The 14,277-nt window shown below is 35.7% G+C and overlaps 1 protein-coding gene across 42 annotated transcripts in view; it reads left to right on the top strand.

The window, feature by feature from the left end:
- The window catches only part of NRCAM (neuronal cell adhesion molecule), a 149,419-nt gene that overhangs the window by 121,310 nt on the left and 13,832 nt on the right, over positions 1 to 14,277 (top strand). For 17 of the 42 annotated variants that reach the window (XM_048300110.1, XM_048300107.1, XM_048300105.1 and 14 more), the window contains one exon: positions 12,655 to 12,786. In XM_048300110.1, the coding sequence (XP_048156067.1) occupies positions 12,655 to 12,786 (132 nt within the window). Of the gene's footprint in view, positions 1 to 7,264; positions 7,331 to 7,844; positions 7,971 to 9,016; positions 9,170 to 12,654; positions 12,787 to 14,277 lie in introns of all 42 variants that reach the window. The other 25 variants (XM_048300113.1, XM_048300090.1, XM_048300089.1 and 22 more) reach the window with 2 other exon arrangements.

Genomic DNA, 14,277 nt, shown 5'->3' with positions numbered 1-14,277 from the left:
GTGGTAAGGACAGAAAATCTTGGACTACAATTGTGGGGTTTTTTTGTTTGGGTTTGTTGTTTTGTTTTTTTTTTAAAGGAATCCAGAATGCTTGTTAATACCTTTCATTTGTTTATTTTGCCACAGAGTTCCAGGGGAATTCATTAGCTTTGCTTCAGCAAAGTCTAATTATTTCTGAACATTTAACAGATGTATGTCACTGTCATAAATATTCAGGATCCAGGTGCACTAGCACTGATTAGCTGGAGTAGAAAAAACAGCAGTTTTGCAAAGGAGATTCATTTACTGCTTGTGCCATGTGCATTTTTTTGTTTGTTTGTTTCAAAAAACTATCTGCATTCTTGTTCTCACTGCGGATTAATGCTACCCACTTGAACACATTACATTAACTTCATTTGCAAGCCAACTGTGCATAGGGGACAGATGACTGACAGTACCCTCTGTCTACTTCTCAGTTTGAGTATCAGATTGAATATACAGGCAAATGTCTTCCCACTGTTTTAGGTTCACAGATCTGATGAGTGAGTACTTGAGGGTATTTCAGTGAGTAAAACCTAGTATCATCCCTATTAGTGAATTTGGTAATATTTAGTTCTTTATGATGCAGTTTTGCACACAGTTTTTATGAATTTTGGTACCTTCGTTGTCAGAAGCAAAGGTTGTCCTGAGGTAGCTCAAACTCAGAAATGTGTCTCTATACAGAGGTGTCATTGAATCACAGAGGTGTCATTAACACTCATGAACACCTGTGCTTCAGATTCTCAGACCAAAACCAGCACAAATCAAAATCTGTACATGAAATACCCAACATTTTTTATAAACTTGGAAGAGACAGCATAAAGTGTTTTACATATAATTTCTTTTCACTTGGTTATCATGTGTTGTGAATGATAGCAGCCATAGGAAAGAAATTCATTCACTCAGTCTGGTATAAATCTGACAATATATAAATATATGTATGCCTGCATTTGGGCATATATAGTATATATTTTGATATGTATATGTAAGTGTATTCTAATATCAGATGGATTTCTGGTAAGTGTGTGAAGTTTTGGAATTATTTTAATGACAAGTCTTTCTTACTATTTTAGTCTAATCGTAGCTGAGAAGTCAGCACAGATTGGAACAATCAAACTGGCTTTAGTCCTGGACATGCACAGCAGAAATGTAAATTAAGTTCTCATTATTTATAGCTGACTCTAAAAACTCATGCAAGGAAAAATGGATTCTCTGTGTGAAACTGAGGTCTAATTATAGCTGTATCACAGTCTGTGGCTATCAGAAAACATATTAATTATAAGATCAGCTGGAGCAGCTCACATTTCAGAGCTGTCATTTCAGATTCTCTGAAAACTAAGCAGATGTCTTTGTTTGGTTCCATGTTGTTTATGGTTTCAAAGTTTTCACATATTCCTGTAGCATGTAGCTCTTGCAATTGCAAAGAAGACTTTGGACCTGCAAACAGGATGGAACTAAAGCCATGACATCTGTTAGGACATCTGAGTTGCTGCAGGTCTGAGATGAATGTTCTCAGTGGTTACTTACATTACCGTGTTAACTGCTTCGCTACTGATCAGCAACCACAAGTAAGGAAAAGGAGGATCATAGTATCAAGATCAAGTGCCAAATTAGTTGGTCTCATGAGTGGGTGGGTTTGGAAGATAGAAGTGCTCAGCCCACTCAAAAGAAGCTGTACCCAGCAGTGAACTTCCCTTCCCCTATTAAGTGCAGGAGGGCCTTTATGTCTATACAGTTCCTATTAATTTGGACCCAAAGCCAAAACAAGTTTAGATATTGCCAACCTTTTTGAGTCTATCAAAAACGTATCAGGTTTTTTATTTTGAAGGGCAGAACTTTCCAGGAAAATGTAATTATCCTTTTTCTTTGAGCTTGAAGACACTGATCCTGGAAGATCAGCAGACATTAGGACCCAGATTCAGCCAGCCTAAATTGCTGAACTGAAATTTCTGTATTTGGTGTTTTCTACAGGATAGCTGCCCCTGAAGGCCCACAGTTTGGCCAGCCACATACATTAAACACATGGTCCTGGAGGAAATAAAATAATTTAAACCTTAGTGAGCTGTGCCACTTGGGACATACTTCACTTCTCAGGGTAAAACTATAAATTAAAGTGCAGAGGGATATATTTCTGTGGTAAATCTAAGGATCTTAATAGACTCAATATTTTTACTGTTGCAAGCCTACATAATACATCATGAGACATGTTACTTACTAGATGGAAAAGCTATCCTATTATAGTTGATACTCCTATTTGACTTGCACTATCATTTTTCCTTTCTAATACTCTGATGTTATGAATGACTTAAAATTGATCAAATTAATGGTCCTACAAAGAAAACAGATTTTTTTTTCTTAGCAACCTATATTGTAAATGTTTGAAACTTCATATGTAAACCAGAATTTATTATACCTAATGTTAGATGTTCAGTATGCCCTGGTATTGCCATTTTTGTATTGGCATCTAACCACAGGCATGAGGTAACAAAGGTGTGAGAAAAATGGGGAAATAACTCAATTACATATAGAATAATTATAGTAGCAGCTGGAAAGTGACTTGGGTGATCACGGGAGTCAAGTCTTTCCTGTCCTTTTCCATTAAAGTTTTGAATAACTGCCCCATAGAGGAAGGAAGAGTATTCAAGTTTGTCCAGTGGTAGAAATGGCAGTTGCTGGTTAGGAGTCATAGGGGTGCGTGTTTGTTGTAAGCTGAAGTGTTGTGAGTAATGGCATGTCAGCCTCATTTCACAAGCCCTCTCATTTCACTTTTTAGTTTCTTTTTTATTTAGTCAAAATTTATATTTACAAGCAAGGTCTTGTAATCTGCATGCATGCAGACACTGGTAACTGGTAGGCTTGAAATGCAATTAAAGTAAGTTTGTGAGATCACAGTAACCTTTAATTGTACTTAGTGCCTCCTGTCACTGATACTCAATCTGGTCTGTCTTCTTCATGTGAACTTCACATCTCAAGTACTACTGAGAAATAGTACTCTCTTTTGTTACAAGCGAGAAAAACTAGCAGTCGGTCCTCTGGGTTTGAAGCTATTCTTTTGGGGTTTTTGGCTGAATCACCAATAAGTAATTCTTAACCATAGGCTAGAAATCAATCAAAACTGAGTTCATATCTCTGATCTCTTTGTAGAAGATCATCTCAGTTTTCTTTGTTCTGTACAAAATGCAGTTCTTTAAATAATTTTCTCTGCCCACCATCTGTTTTCCCTCCCTCTTGAATCATTTTACATAATGTCTCCATGTCTTTTGCTAACAATTTCAAGCTGCTTTTTTAGTCAAGTTAAGTGTAGTATTTTTGTGTTGCTCCTTCAGCCGCTCTCCCCCTGTGGACTTCTCAATTATGTGTCTGTGTGATTCTTTCAGTACAGCCTGCTATGCAGAACCACTGCTTTGTCCTCTTTTAAGTTTGCTGGGAACAATGCTGATGCTTTGCATGCTAGACTAGAGAAAATTAGTATTATCACTGTGCAAAAATTCCTGCAAATACCTTTTGCTTTGTAGATGTCATGCCACATGCTCATCAATGGCATGACTTTTTGCATTTCTTCTTTGGCTTCTGTATTTCTTACACTACAGAAATGCTCTTGCAATTGGCCTAAATAATCTCGGAAGTGACTAATGCCCATTTCTCACTGCCAGAAATGGAATTTACTCCTACTGTTATACTAAAGCTTGAATTTCATACTATGAATGTTAAAAAGGCAAAGAAAAATAAACCCTTTTTCTGTGTCTGACAGGCTCTGGCAAAATCTATTACCTTCGTCCTTCATTTTTTCTTGTGCATGTGTGGGTTTTTTCCTTTAAATGAACTTTTCTCTTTATGTATGCATTTTAAATAATTGTCTAGGATATATTATTTTGTGTGGGATTTTTTTCCATTTTACACTAGTCTTCAAATTTTTTCTTGTCACTCACCCAACATTTTTTCCTGAATATCAGGTGAATTCCATGAAAATTCCTAAAGTTCAGTCACTTTGGGGATTATTTAATTTATTGTTCTTCGGGATTAAATCTTGAGAAAGAGTACCTAATTCATTGTCAAAATACCTTCTGATCTCATGTCTTATTAAATTCTATTGATTCTCCAGGCCAGGTATAACTGTTATTTGTAGGAACTGTGTTCCTGAAAGGCTGAAAAATTAAATAAAACTCTTCCAAAAAACTCCAGTAAAAAAGCACTGGAATTAATTTGAAGGGAAAGGAAAATTTTACTTTGAGCCTAGGTCTCTTTCTCAGCAATTGGGAAATGCTTTTATATGGTACTACATGAACGAAACCATACTCAGAAGTGCCAGCTAAACTTTGCATTGTATCGAGGCAGGAATAAAAAAGCTTAATTTTGCCAGAGGTAGCCAAATAAGAGCAGGTCTGTATAAAACCTGTAGCTTACTGACAGTCCATGCCCATGGTTTTTAGAGTGATGCTTTTGCCAGCACTGCTGCACAGTGTGGTGCATGGTTACAGATGAGCGAGCACAGTGCTCTGCTCCCCAGGACAAAGATTTCTGCCCGCCCCTCTCCCCCCACTTTTCCCAGCTGGCGCTTGCACACGCTGGGAGCTTCTGCCAGCTGACAATTACACATTTGCCATTTGTGAACAGTGCTGGGAAACATACTGAGGAGCTGAGGGGTTAATTATCATTAGAGGTGTGGTGATTGAGAAGACAAGAGTCTGGATAGGTTGAAGACAACTTTAGATGTTGTAACCAATTCACCTCCAAGCTTTCATCACCACAGGATCCATCAGCTGTCTTTTAATGTCTTCATGTTGCAAATATGGCACTTTTAACAGACTTTAATAAAACTTTGCAGGCCTGATGGCAAATGAGATCAAGCAATAGTGCAAAAGAGGAGAATTGCAAAAATAATAATTTTGTAAAAAAATTTTCTACTGAACAAATTTCCTGGTGCACTGTGTTCAATGGTAAAAAACCACCGAATTTAAATCTGACCAAATACTACATGTGGGTAAATCTGTACAAACAGCTATTGGTAAGAATCAGATATGAGTGTATCTGTTAAATAATAGCATAAATCAGTCACTTGAGAGGATTTAGAAACCAAGACACCAAGGAAATTAAGGTAACTTTCAGAGCCAACTTGATTGTTGTATGCAATCATATGAACAGAAAGACTTTTACTGGATACTTTAATCCAGCAGGTAACTCTTTAATGAGAGCAGAAACTGGAATTTGGAGATGGAAAAATACTCCACAAGATAAGACTGATTACTGAATTTACTTAGTATTACAGAAGCTCTCTTTCATCAGGAGCCTTTCATGGTAGATGAGACAGTTTCCTTCATCCCCAAGTGCTCAGGCATGAGAAGGGAGAAGTTAGGGGTAATGCTGTGGCATCTGCTTGCAGCAGTACGAAACAGATTATTGCTAACAGTTTTTTCTGTCTTTAATATTGTGGCAAATATCAGTCATATGGTTGTGCTGCTAATTAGACATCTTCTGTGGAAGACCAAAATCCAGGACAATGTGGCTTTGAGAAAATACAATTTAATGAAACTAAGTCATATTTCAGATACAAACCACTTGTCTTCTTGGCACAGCAAAAGTGCCGAGATGGTTATTGAAACAAACACCTGTTCCTATGTGTAAATCAGGAAGGAAGTTTATACATCCTGTCTGCAGTCTCAGACTCTGCACCCTCCTAAATTTAGAGACTACTATTCTTCCCTCTTGCTACCTCCAAGTGGCACAGGGGAACAGAATCTAATCCCTTTGCATTACCATAATGTATATGGTTACATGCTAGATTTCCCATAGACAGCTCTGGCTTTAGTATTCCTTAGGGTGGTTGTTGTGGCTTACAGACCTAGATGGATTTTTTTTTTTTTTTTAAGTCTAGTGCTTTCTATATTATATTGTTCAGGTGGTTTTAACAAGAAATAAATCTATTCTTTATTATTTAAATAATATATTCCTTAGGATTTTGGTTGGTGAAAGAAATTATATATAAGCACAACTTAGCTACAAAGACATCTGATAGGGGAGTAGTACAGATTGAACTGTTGAATGAATCCTACTGGAACAGGGTTAAGAAGAAAAATTTGATGCAAAGATGGGGATTAAAAAATTTAGTTTGTAAAACATTGTAATAATCAGAATACATTATCAGGAGAACTGATAATTTGTGTAATTTAGGTATTTAAAAAATACTCAGAAACTACAGTTTTCTAAAAATGGTACTCATATTATTTCATCTGTTCTAGGGGCCCAAGTCAGCCATTTTCTCTTTGCATATAACTTTGAACTTTTTCCAGTTGGCCATATGGACAAAGCCAGCGTGTTAGAAGAAGAAAATAATTTAAGTGGATAGATAAATTCTGTGCAGACCCTCTTGCCTTGATAACAGGATTTGCTAATTTTATTTTCTTGTATAGATGAAGCCATTGGAATTCTATCATTTTTCTTTACTGAGAGAAGGTTTTTACCTCTGATGTTTCATGGTCCTCTGGGAAGCATTTTTAATGTTTCTAATGAAATATGTTTTTAGCAGGATAGAAAAGTCAGTGGCAAAGTGAGGCGTTTTCAGTTAAAACTAATTTCATACCTTTGAGGAGCATCCTCTTTGTATCTGCCCTGTTACAGCATTAGAACTGTTAAAATCTCTTTTTTTATTAGTATTAGGCAAGCAGAGATACTGAGATATATGTCCATTTGTAGCAAGCATAACTGCAGCTGAAGCTGAGCAAAGAACTAAGGTATGAGCACAGAAGTGGCTCATGATTTCAGGATGCTGAAGATAGAAGCTCTTCTTTTCATAGATGTCGGCATTTTTCCTATCTGTGAAAAGTACTGTTGTCTGAGCAGGGTGGCAGCAGTAAGACACAGTACCTTAAAATGGGCAGCTCTTTGCATTCCGGTGATTTGTGTCCTTCACATCAGAGTATTTTGATATTGGCTTTCCAATAGATGTGTAGTGTTCCAATGTCTAAAGGGGCCATGAGTCCGTAATATTAACAAAAGCTGATTTTGGGAATGTCTTGTGAAAGTAAAGCTGCCAGTACATACCTACTTCAGTTTGTTTTCAAATACACGTGTATCACTTAGCTGTTTCATATTTTAACAAGTAAAACTGATTGAATCCTGCATGATCTTAGAATGTGCATGTGTTATTTATTTAACAGGTAAGGTTTTACTGTATTATTTAATTGCTACTTTTTGATGCAAAGTGTTTTTACTCTTTATTTTTTCTTTCCTACTATCTCTGGTGGTGAAGGATATTCAGAAATCCTTTTTGCAACCTCCCCAGTCATGCACACTGTCCGTCCAACATTCTATAAGGGTATTGTCTTCCTTTTTTATCATTATCAATGCAATAGGGCCAAAATCCTATAAGGGCTTGCACTTGGGGCATTTGCAGTCCATTCAGTGCCACGTGCCATAAAGGGAGGAGCGTACCACCTTCATACTTCCCTTCTGTCCTACCACTTCCCATTACCCTGACAATGTTCTCACTTTCCAGCTGTCTGCATTTTACTTCCAGATGAATAGAAATAATCTTCACAATTTTGGCAGTTAGGTACTTTTTAAGTATTAGGCAGTTTTTATGGTACAGAGCATGCTCAGTAGAGTACGTAGACTTTAGTTTTTGATTTCATAGTGTAGTAACTGCCTAGGATTCAATTTCAAAATACAGTACGTTAGTCACTAATTTCCAGTAATGGAACCAATGACAAATGTGCTATACTTTCCCTCTATATGGTCTAAAATAACATAGTAACTTCTTTTAATATTTTTTTTTAAATGTATGAAGTCACAACTGCATATTCTGCTTTGTTTTTCTATTGTGTATTTAGTTCAACCACTTTATCCAAGGATCAGAAATGTTACAACAGCTGCTGCTGAGACCTATGCCAATATCAGTTGGGAGTATGAGGGACCAGATCATGCGAACTTTTATGTTGAATATGGTGTAGCAGGCAGTAAGAAGTCATTTCTTTAAATTCTGCTAAAGTTTGAGATGTATTTTTGAAGATTTTTGTAGTAAATGGTGTCTTAAATTGACCCAGTGTTAATGATAGCTCTTAAATGTCTAGAATTATTTTTTAATTTTATCAGGAAGATCAAATAATTTTGACTTTAATAAACTTCAGTGTTTAGCAGGTATTTGATGCTTAGATAGATTATGAACCTTTGTTCCTTTGTATTATTTTATAAATTCTTTTGAACATGAGCTTCTGAAAATGTAGTTTGCATGAAGTTGTTTATCATTAAATGATTACATGTGCAAAAATATGATTACTTGCATTAAAATGGGATATAAGGATTTTCCTAAATTATGCCCGATTCAGGAAAGAAAAAAGATTAAATAAGATATTATTTGTTTAATTAAACCTTACAATAAAATAGAAATCAATTTGTGTTCTTTTATTGCCTAAAACCAGATTTAAAACTTTGATAATACTGGTAATTAATACAAAGTTAGCTAATAAAAGCAAGATACTTCTTTTCAAATACCCCATCCTGCTCAAGTTATCGCTAAAGGTGACTAATCTGCAAATTGGAATAGAAATGCATTTTTCTGGATATTGGTCAAAGAAATAGCTGATACTGTCCTAGAAAAAAGATGTGAGAGAGATTCAGATTTTGAAGTAGAACTTCTTAACCAACGTAAATATTGATTGAAACTGCAAAAGTGTCATTTAATTAAATGACTAAAATCTATTTTAATGTATCTTATAATTACAAGTTCAAGAAGCATTTAAAAATAAATTAAATTTGTATTTGTTCAGTACAATGGAACAAATGTTAAAATAGTTTCATAATTACTATACAACGTCGTCTTCAATATATTGCATGCAATTTATTAGTCATAATTTTATATAACTTTATTATTTTTGAGAGAACAGCTATTTTTCTTAGATGATCCAAACTTTAGTCAAATAACTGTCAGTATTCTGTCTAGAAATTTTCAGTAATACAGAGAAAATTAAAATTCCAACATGTTGTTTTCCTAAAATTTTTATAGGCAAAGAAGATTGGAAAAAAGAAATTGTAAATGGTTCTCGAAGCTTCTTTGTCTTAAAGGGTTTAACACCAGGAACAGCATATAAAGTCCGGGTTGGTGCTGAGGGCCTGTCTGGTTTTAGGAGTTCAGAGGATGTGTTTGAGACAGGTCCAGGTGAGGCACACTGTACCAATTCTGTATCGTAGTCAGAATCATGGTAGACCAAGTGCTGAAATGCTGACCTGCTTCTAGCCAAGAGATGTTGCAGCTCGAATCTTTGCATGTTCCTTTTTATAGAGCAATGTTAAATTATTTTATAGACTCCTAAATAATGCCAGTACATTTATATGTAGGTTATGAATGTTTCCATCCTTTCAATTCACTCTGCTTTACTGATGTTTGTACTAGGGGCAAGATATGCCCTGCTCACACTCCATCTGTGTGCTGTGCACTAAAGATGACCTATTTCTTATGTTTCCAATTAATATAATTAGATGGCTGTACTTAAACAACGTCTCTTTTTATAGAGCTAAAATATTTGTGTAATCAGAAAGTGCAGATTCAATTTGATGTTTCATATAATCTATTTATACCACTGTTAAGACATTCCTACTTGTAAATCTTTCTTTTCCTGCCATATACTGGTTTTATATGGATTTTGATGTCACACGTACATCCTGGGAATCAGTAAGGCTGTTTAAGTTCCTTATGTTCATATCGCAGTCCTATTTCTTCATACGCAAATCAGCAAAGCCTGCCAATTTCACTCAGAGAAAAGGTTCTATTGGAAGTTTGTTTGATGTTATGCTGAATATGTTGTTGTCATTGCATGCCATGTCATCAGCATGTTCTCAATCAGCTGTTATGATTTTTGTCTTTATTAGCCACTTCTGCTCATTCCAACCATTTTGGTCAGTGCATAGTTATATAGCAGTGGCCCCACCAACTCCAGAATGTTGTAAGAAAGTAATTTAAATATGAAAATACATTTGAACATTATATAATAATTATCAGGCAACAAAGTAGATAATCAGTGTGCCAGTTTGAAAGTGAGCACTTTCTAAAATCATCCTTTTTTTTGCTTTGTTTTGTTCCATTTCTGTTCACAGTTTATCATGTTGCAGGAAGGTTTGAGAACTTGGTGCTGAATAACAGTGCCAGGCAAATATGTATGGTCTAAACACAGAGCCAGAAACAGCTAGTGGTACAAAAGCCTACCTGTAAAATTTTATGCAAATACACATCCAAAGACTAAAGGAGCAGTAAACAAAGATCAAGACTGTAATATAATTCAAAACAAGCTGAATGGAAACGTTCCCAAAAGCATCTTTCTGCATAAAAAATACTGAGCCAGTAGATAAGGATTCCTGTACTTACCCTGTCATGTTGACTCATGCCCTTGAGTCCTAAGGGAGAAGGGACTTTAAAGACACTCCTTTCTGCCTCTTGGTAATGGAAAGTGTCAATGTTCAGCATGAAATTGTAAACAGCCTATTTCTTACAGAAAAATCTCGTGTCACACTGTCTTCAGCCTAGGTCAAAGCTTTTAAACACTGCAGAAAGATGGAGTGGACAAAGAGGCAAACACTGGAATATGTCCTTAATTAGGAATGAAACTTTGATGTTTCATATATGAGGCTTTTCCCACAATTTTTTCTTTGACAAGTATTCCTATGGAGCATCTTCACAGTCTGTGGGTTTATCTTTTTGGGCATTCCCAGTACAGTGTTCTGCATTGACTCCTGCATTAGTGGTTCACCAAGATGCAAGGTTTTTCTGCCTGAAGCAAGTAATTTGGTTAGCATAGGCAGGAAATGTGCCATTTTAAAAGATGCACAGAGATCTAGAAACCCTTTCCTACTGGAAATGCAGTAAGACAATACAGGAAGCTGCATAAAGTAAGTTTTCACCTTTACTCTTTCCCATCTATCTTGCATATTTTTATGCATGAGTTGTTTGGCTCAATGCTATTTCTTACTACATTTGAATGTGAATTGTGCTTTTGCATTTTGTCACAGTATGTATTATACAACATTTAATGCCTTATTATGAATGCAGATGTGCAAACTTCAAAATACTTTTAACCTTAATGTGAAAACAAAGTTTCCTTTTATTTTGATTTGTAGTTCAGAGGAAGATTCCCTTTGTAATTTTTTTAATTGCCACTTTTAAATGTTTTTATATGTATTTATGTATGTTTATATGTGGCATAAAAAGTATAAATATCTAGGTATATAAATGATATATTTGTATAACATGGAGAGACTTATGCAAAAATAGTTTAAATTATTGTGCATATAAGAGTCAGTTTCTAAAAATCAGAAAACATAAAAAAGGGCTGAGAAATCTGATTGTATCTCCATAATAACCAGGCACTTTAATGTATTGAATTATTGAAATGAAAATCAAGTCATAGCTTTGCCCAGTAAGACCAAAAAGAAGCATTTAAAGAAAGAGTTCATTTTAGCCTAGTACTTCTAAAGTGGAATACACACTGGTCTTCTGTATGGAGGTACTGTATCCAGACATCAGAAGTACTTTGTGTTTTCATAGAATCCCTCAGGAATGTGGGAGCATTGACAGCTGCTTTTCCAAGTACCTGTCTCAGACTCCTTAACTAGAAAACAACACTGAGACATGGGCTGTCTATTGGGCAGCTCTTCATAGAGTTTCATACTCTTGGGTTTTGGGTCTGGAGAAGAACCTGAAGAATGAGTAAGATAGGTTTGGATGGATGTTCATCTTCCTTTACTTCATAATTTCTTCTGTCTGGAGCATGCATCCCGAACTCCTCTCACCCTTCCCACTTTCTCCCAACAGCAAATCCTAAGTCCAGTTGCCTGTAGCGAGTTTCCAACAGTGGAGTAGAAAATACGCTTCATCAGAATAATCCTCCTACTGTGTTGGAGCCCAGTAGATCCAGATCCTAGACCACACAGATAATTCCTGTCCTTATTAGTGCCTGTAGTTTGCTTATTATTTACATTATCTTCCAGCTGGAGTCAGCATTTGGAGAGAAACAGTGCCAAGGAAAGGCTTCCTAACTGCATTGTGTTTAGCCCTCACTAAGGCTAAATCATGGCAATAATGATAAATTGTAGGATGAGGTATGGGTTTGAGGAAAGAAAGAAAGCATGATGCTTAATAAGGTTTTAAAGGATGCTTCGTTGTTGATTTTTAGTTGAAATTGAGTATTAGGGCCATTGAATGACCCATCTGTTTCCCCATTTCAGACTGATGGGAATGCATTAGCTAATGATTATTGGCTTTTTGTTCATTTTGAGAATGCAACTGACATGTTTGTGTGAATTATAATTTGCAACTTCATTTCAGTAGTTTAATTAATGCAAAATGGTTGAGAACAGTTTTGAGGTTTGTGGAAAGCAATGTAGTATGTGCGTAGATTTTGCAAAGTAGTTGCTAAGCTTAAATGTTAGCAGACTTCTTATATGCTGAAAAGTAAGTTCTGTGCACATGTACTTGGAAACATTTTGAAAAATGAAAATTTTCACAAAATACAGAATCACTGTTTTTCTTAATGCTATCTCTTTTTCACAGTGAATGTTATTCTTTAATGAACTGTATATTGGCTATTATTTATCTGAATTAGCATAGTATTTAAATGCAGCAAAACATAATTTTTCTTCTTTTATCTCTAGCAATGGCGAGTCGGCAAGTAGACATCGCTACTCAAGGATGGTTCATTGGTCTTATGTGTGCTGTTGCTCTTCTGATCTTGATTTTACTGATTGTTTGCTTCATAAGGAGGAATAAAGGTGGCAAGTATCCAGGTATGCTATTTAACAAGGATGGTAAAATTCATCTGTTGGTAACCCATTAAGACAGATCCCAGGTTTACTGGAAAATTACATTTGCTGCTGGTTTACATTTACACTGTGAATATGGCAAATCAGTCTTATAATTTGGTGGACCTGACAGGAGCAATCTGCCTGTTGGTAGAAAACTTCAATCTATTTCAGCATAAGAGCAGGACCTTCTTCATTCCCAGAGGGTCATATCACTATATGACCTCTCTAGAGAGGTTTGAGCTTTGTTTGAAACATCACCACTAGTGCACATTCCACTTTGTGAAGTCCAGTGCAGATGGGTTTAATTCACTAACATGAGTTACGTTAGAATTTATTTGGTCAGAAAGTCCAAATCATAGCCACTGGTTTTTTAAAGTTTGGGGAATGCATGTCATAGGACAAATCTCTTCATATGTTATATTGTTTCCAATACCTTCAGTTCTTTCCCAGAATCTGTGTCATCTTCAGCTTCTGCATTTTTGCAGCTAAGTTTGAAGTTACCATCCTTCATGTAGGCTGGGCGTTTTTCTATAATTTTTTTTTTTCTAATAAGAGGTGAATAGAATAAGGGTTTTTTTGGTATTAGGTCTAGGAATGTCCAAATATGTTTTATAATTTTTTATTAAAAATTGGAACTACACAATGTTTACTTGGAGTGAACCACCATCTAGAAGAGGGTGGAACAGAGTTTTTGAGTGAAAGTGTAGAGGGAAGTTGGATGCTAAGGTTGTCATTACTTTGTGGATCCCTGATATTCTGTCCGTTTCTCTGCTTCTGCAGAAGAAAACTTATTAGTTTTAAAGTATACATTTTTTTATGCACAGATACCTATGCATATGCACACACATGTATAAAGGTGGATCTGGACTGTTTGTAAGATTTCCAGAATCAGTATGAACTGGTGTTTATAGCAGTGACTTCTTATTTCTGGTGTCATTGCAAATGTACTGTTCCACAGGTAGTGACAAATGGAAAGCATGAAGTTATGAAATCTATGAAAATCGAAGCTATGAACTCCTTTTCATTATAATTTTTGCATGTCATCGTGAGCTTGCCGGTGGTTTGTAGAAAGTAACCAATTACTTCAGTATGAAGTTATAGCAGCCTGATATATCTCAAGGTGTTATGTGTTATTGCAATTAGGGACTTAGTAAATATTGTCAGGAATGATTCATATCCTCTTAAATAATGGCATGTACAATGATGTACAAATTAAGTGTGGAAATTACCAGAGTAAAAGACAAGATATTGTGTATTGGATTGTATAACTGTATCTGCTAGACAAGGGAAAGATTTGAATAGATGCCAGAAAAACAGAAATGAAAAGGCAAAGGAAAGAACCACAAATATATTATTTTATCCTGTCAACAGTCTTAATTTACAGGACTATATGTAATCTGTAAATGTCTGACCCCTCAGGTGCTAGCGGGTTTCTGTATCAATGTGCTACATTTATTATTTTCTAGGGACAAG

This window comes from Corvus hawaiiensis, chromosome 4, assembly GCF_020740725.1.
Source record: "Corvus hawaiiensis isolate bCorHaw1 chromosome 4, bCorHaw1.pri.cur, whole genome shotgun sequence".
NCBI lineage: Eukaryota > Metazoa > Chordata > Aves > Passeriformes > Corvidae > Corvus > Corvus hawaiiensis.
The sequence above is the reverse complement of the archived record's forward strand: the minus strand, read 5'-3'. Positions and strand labels throughout refer to the sequence as shown.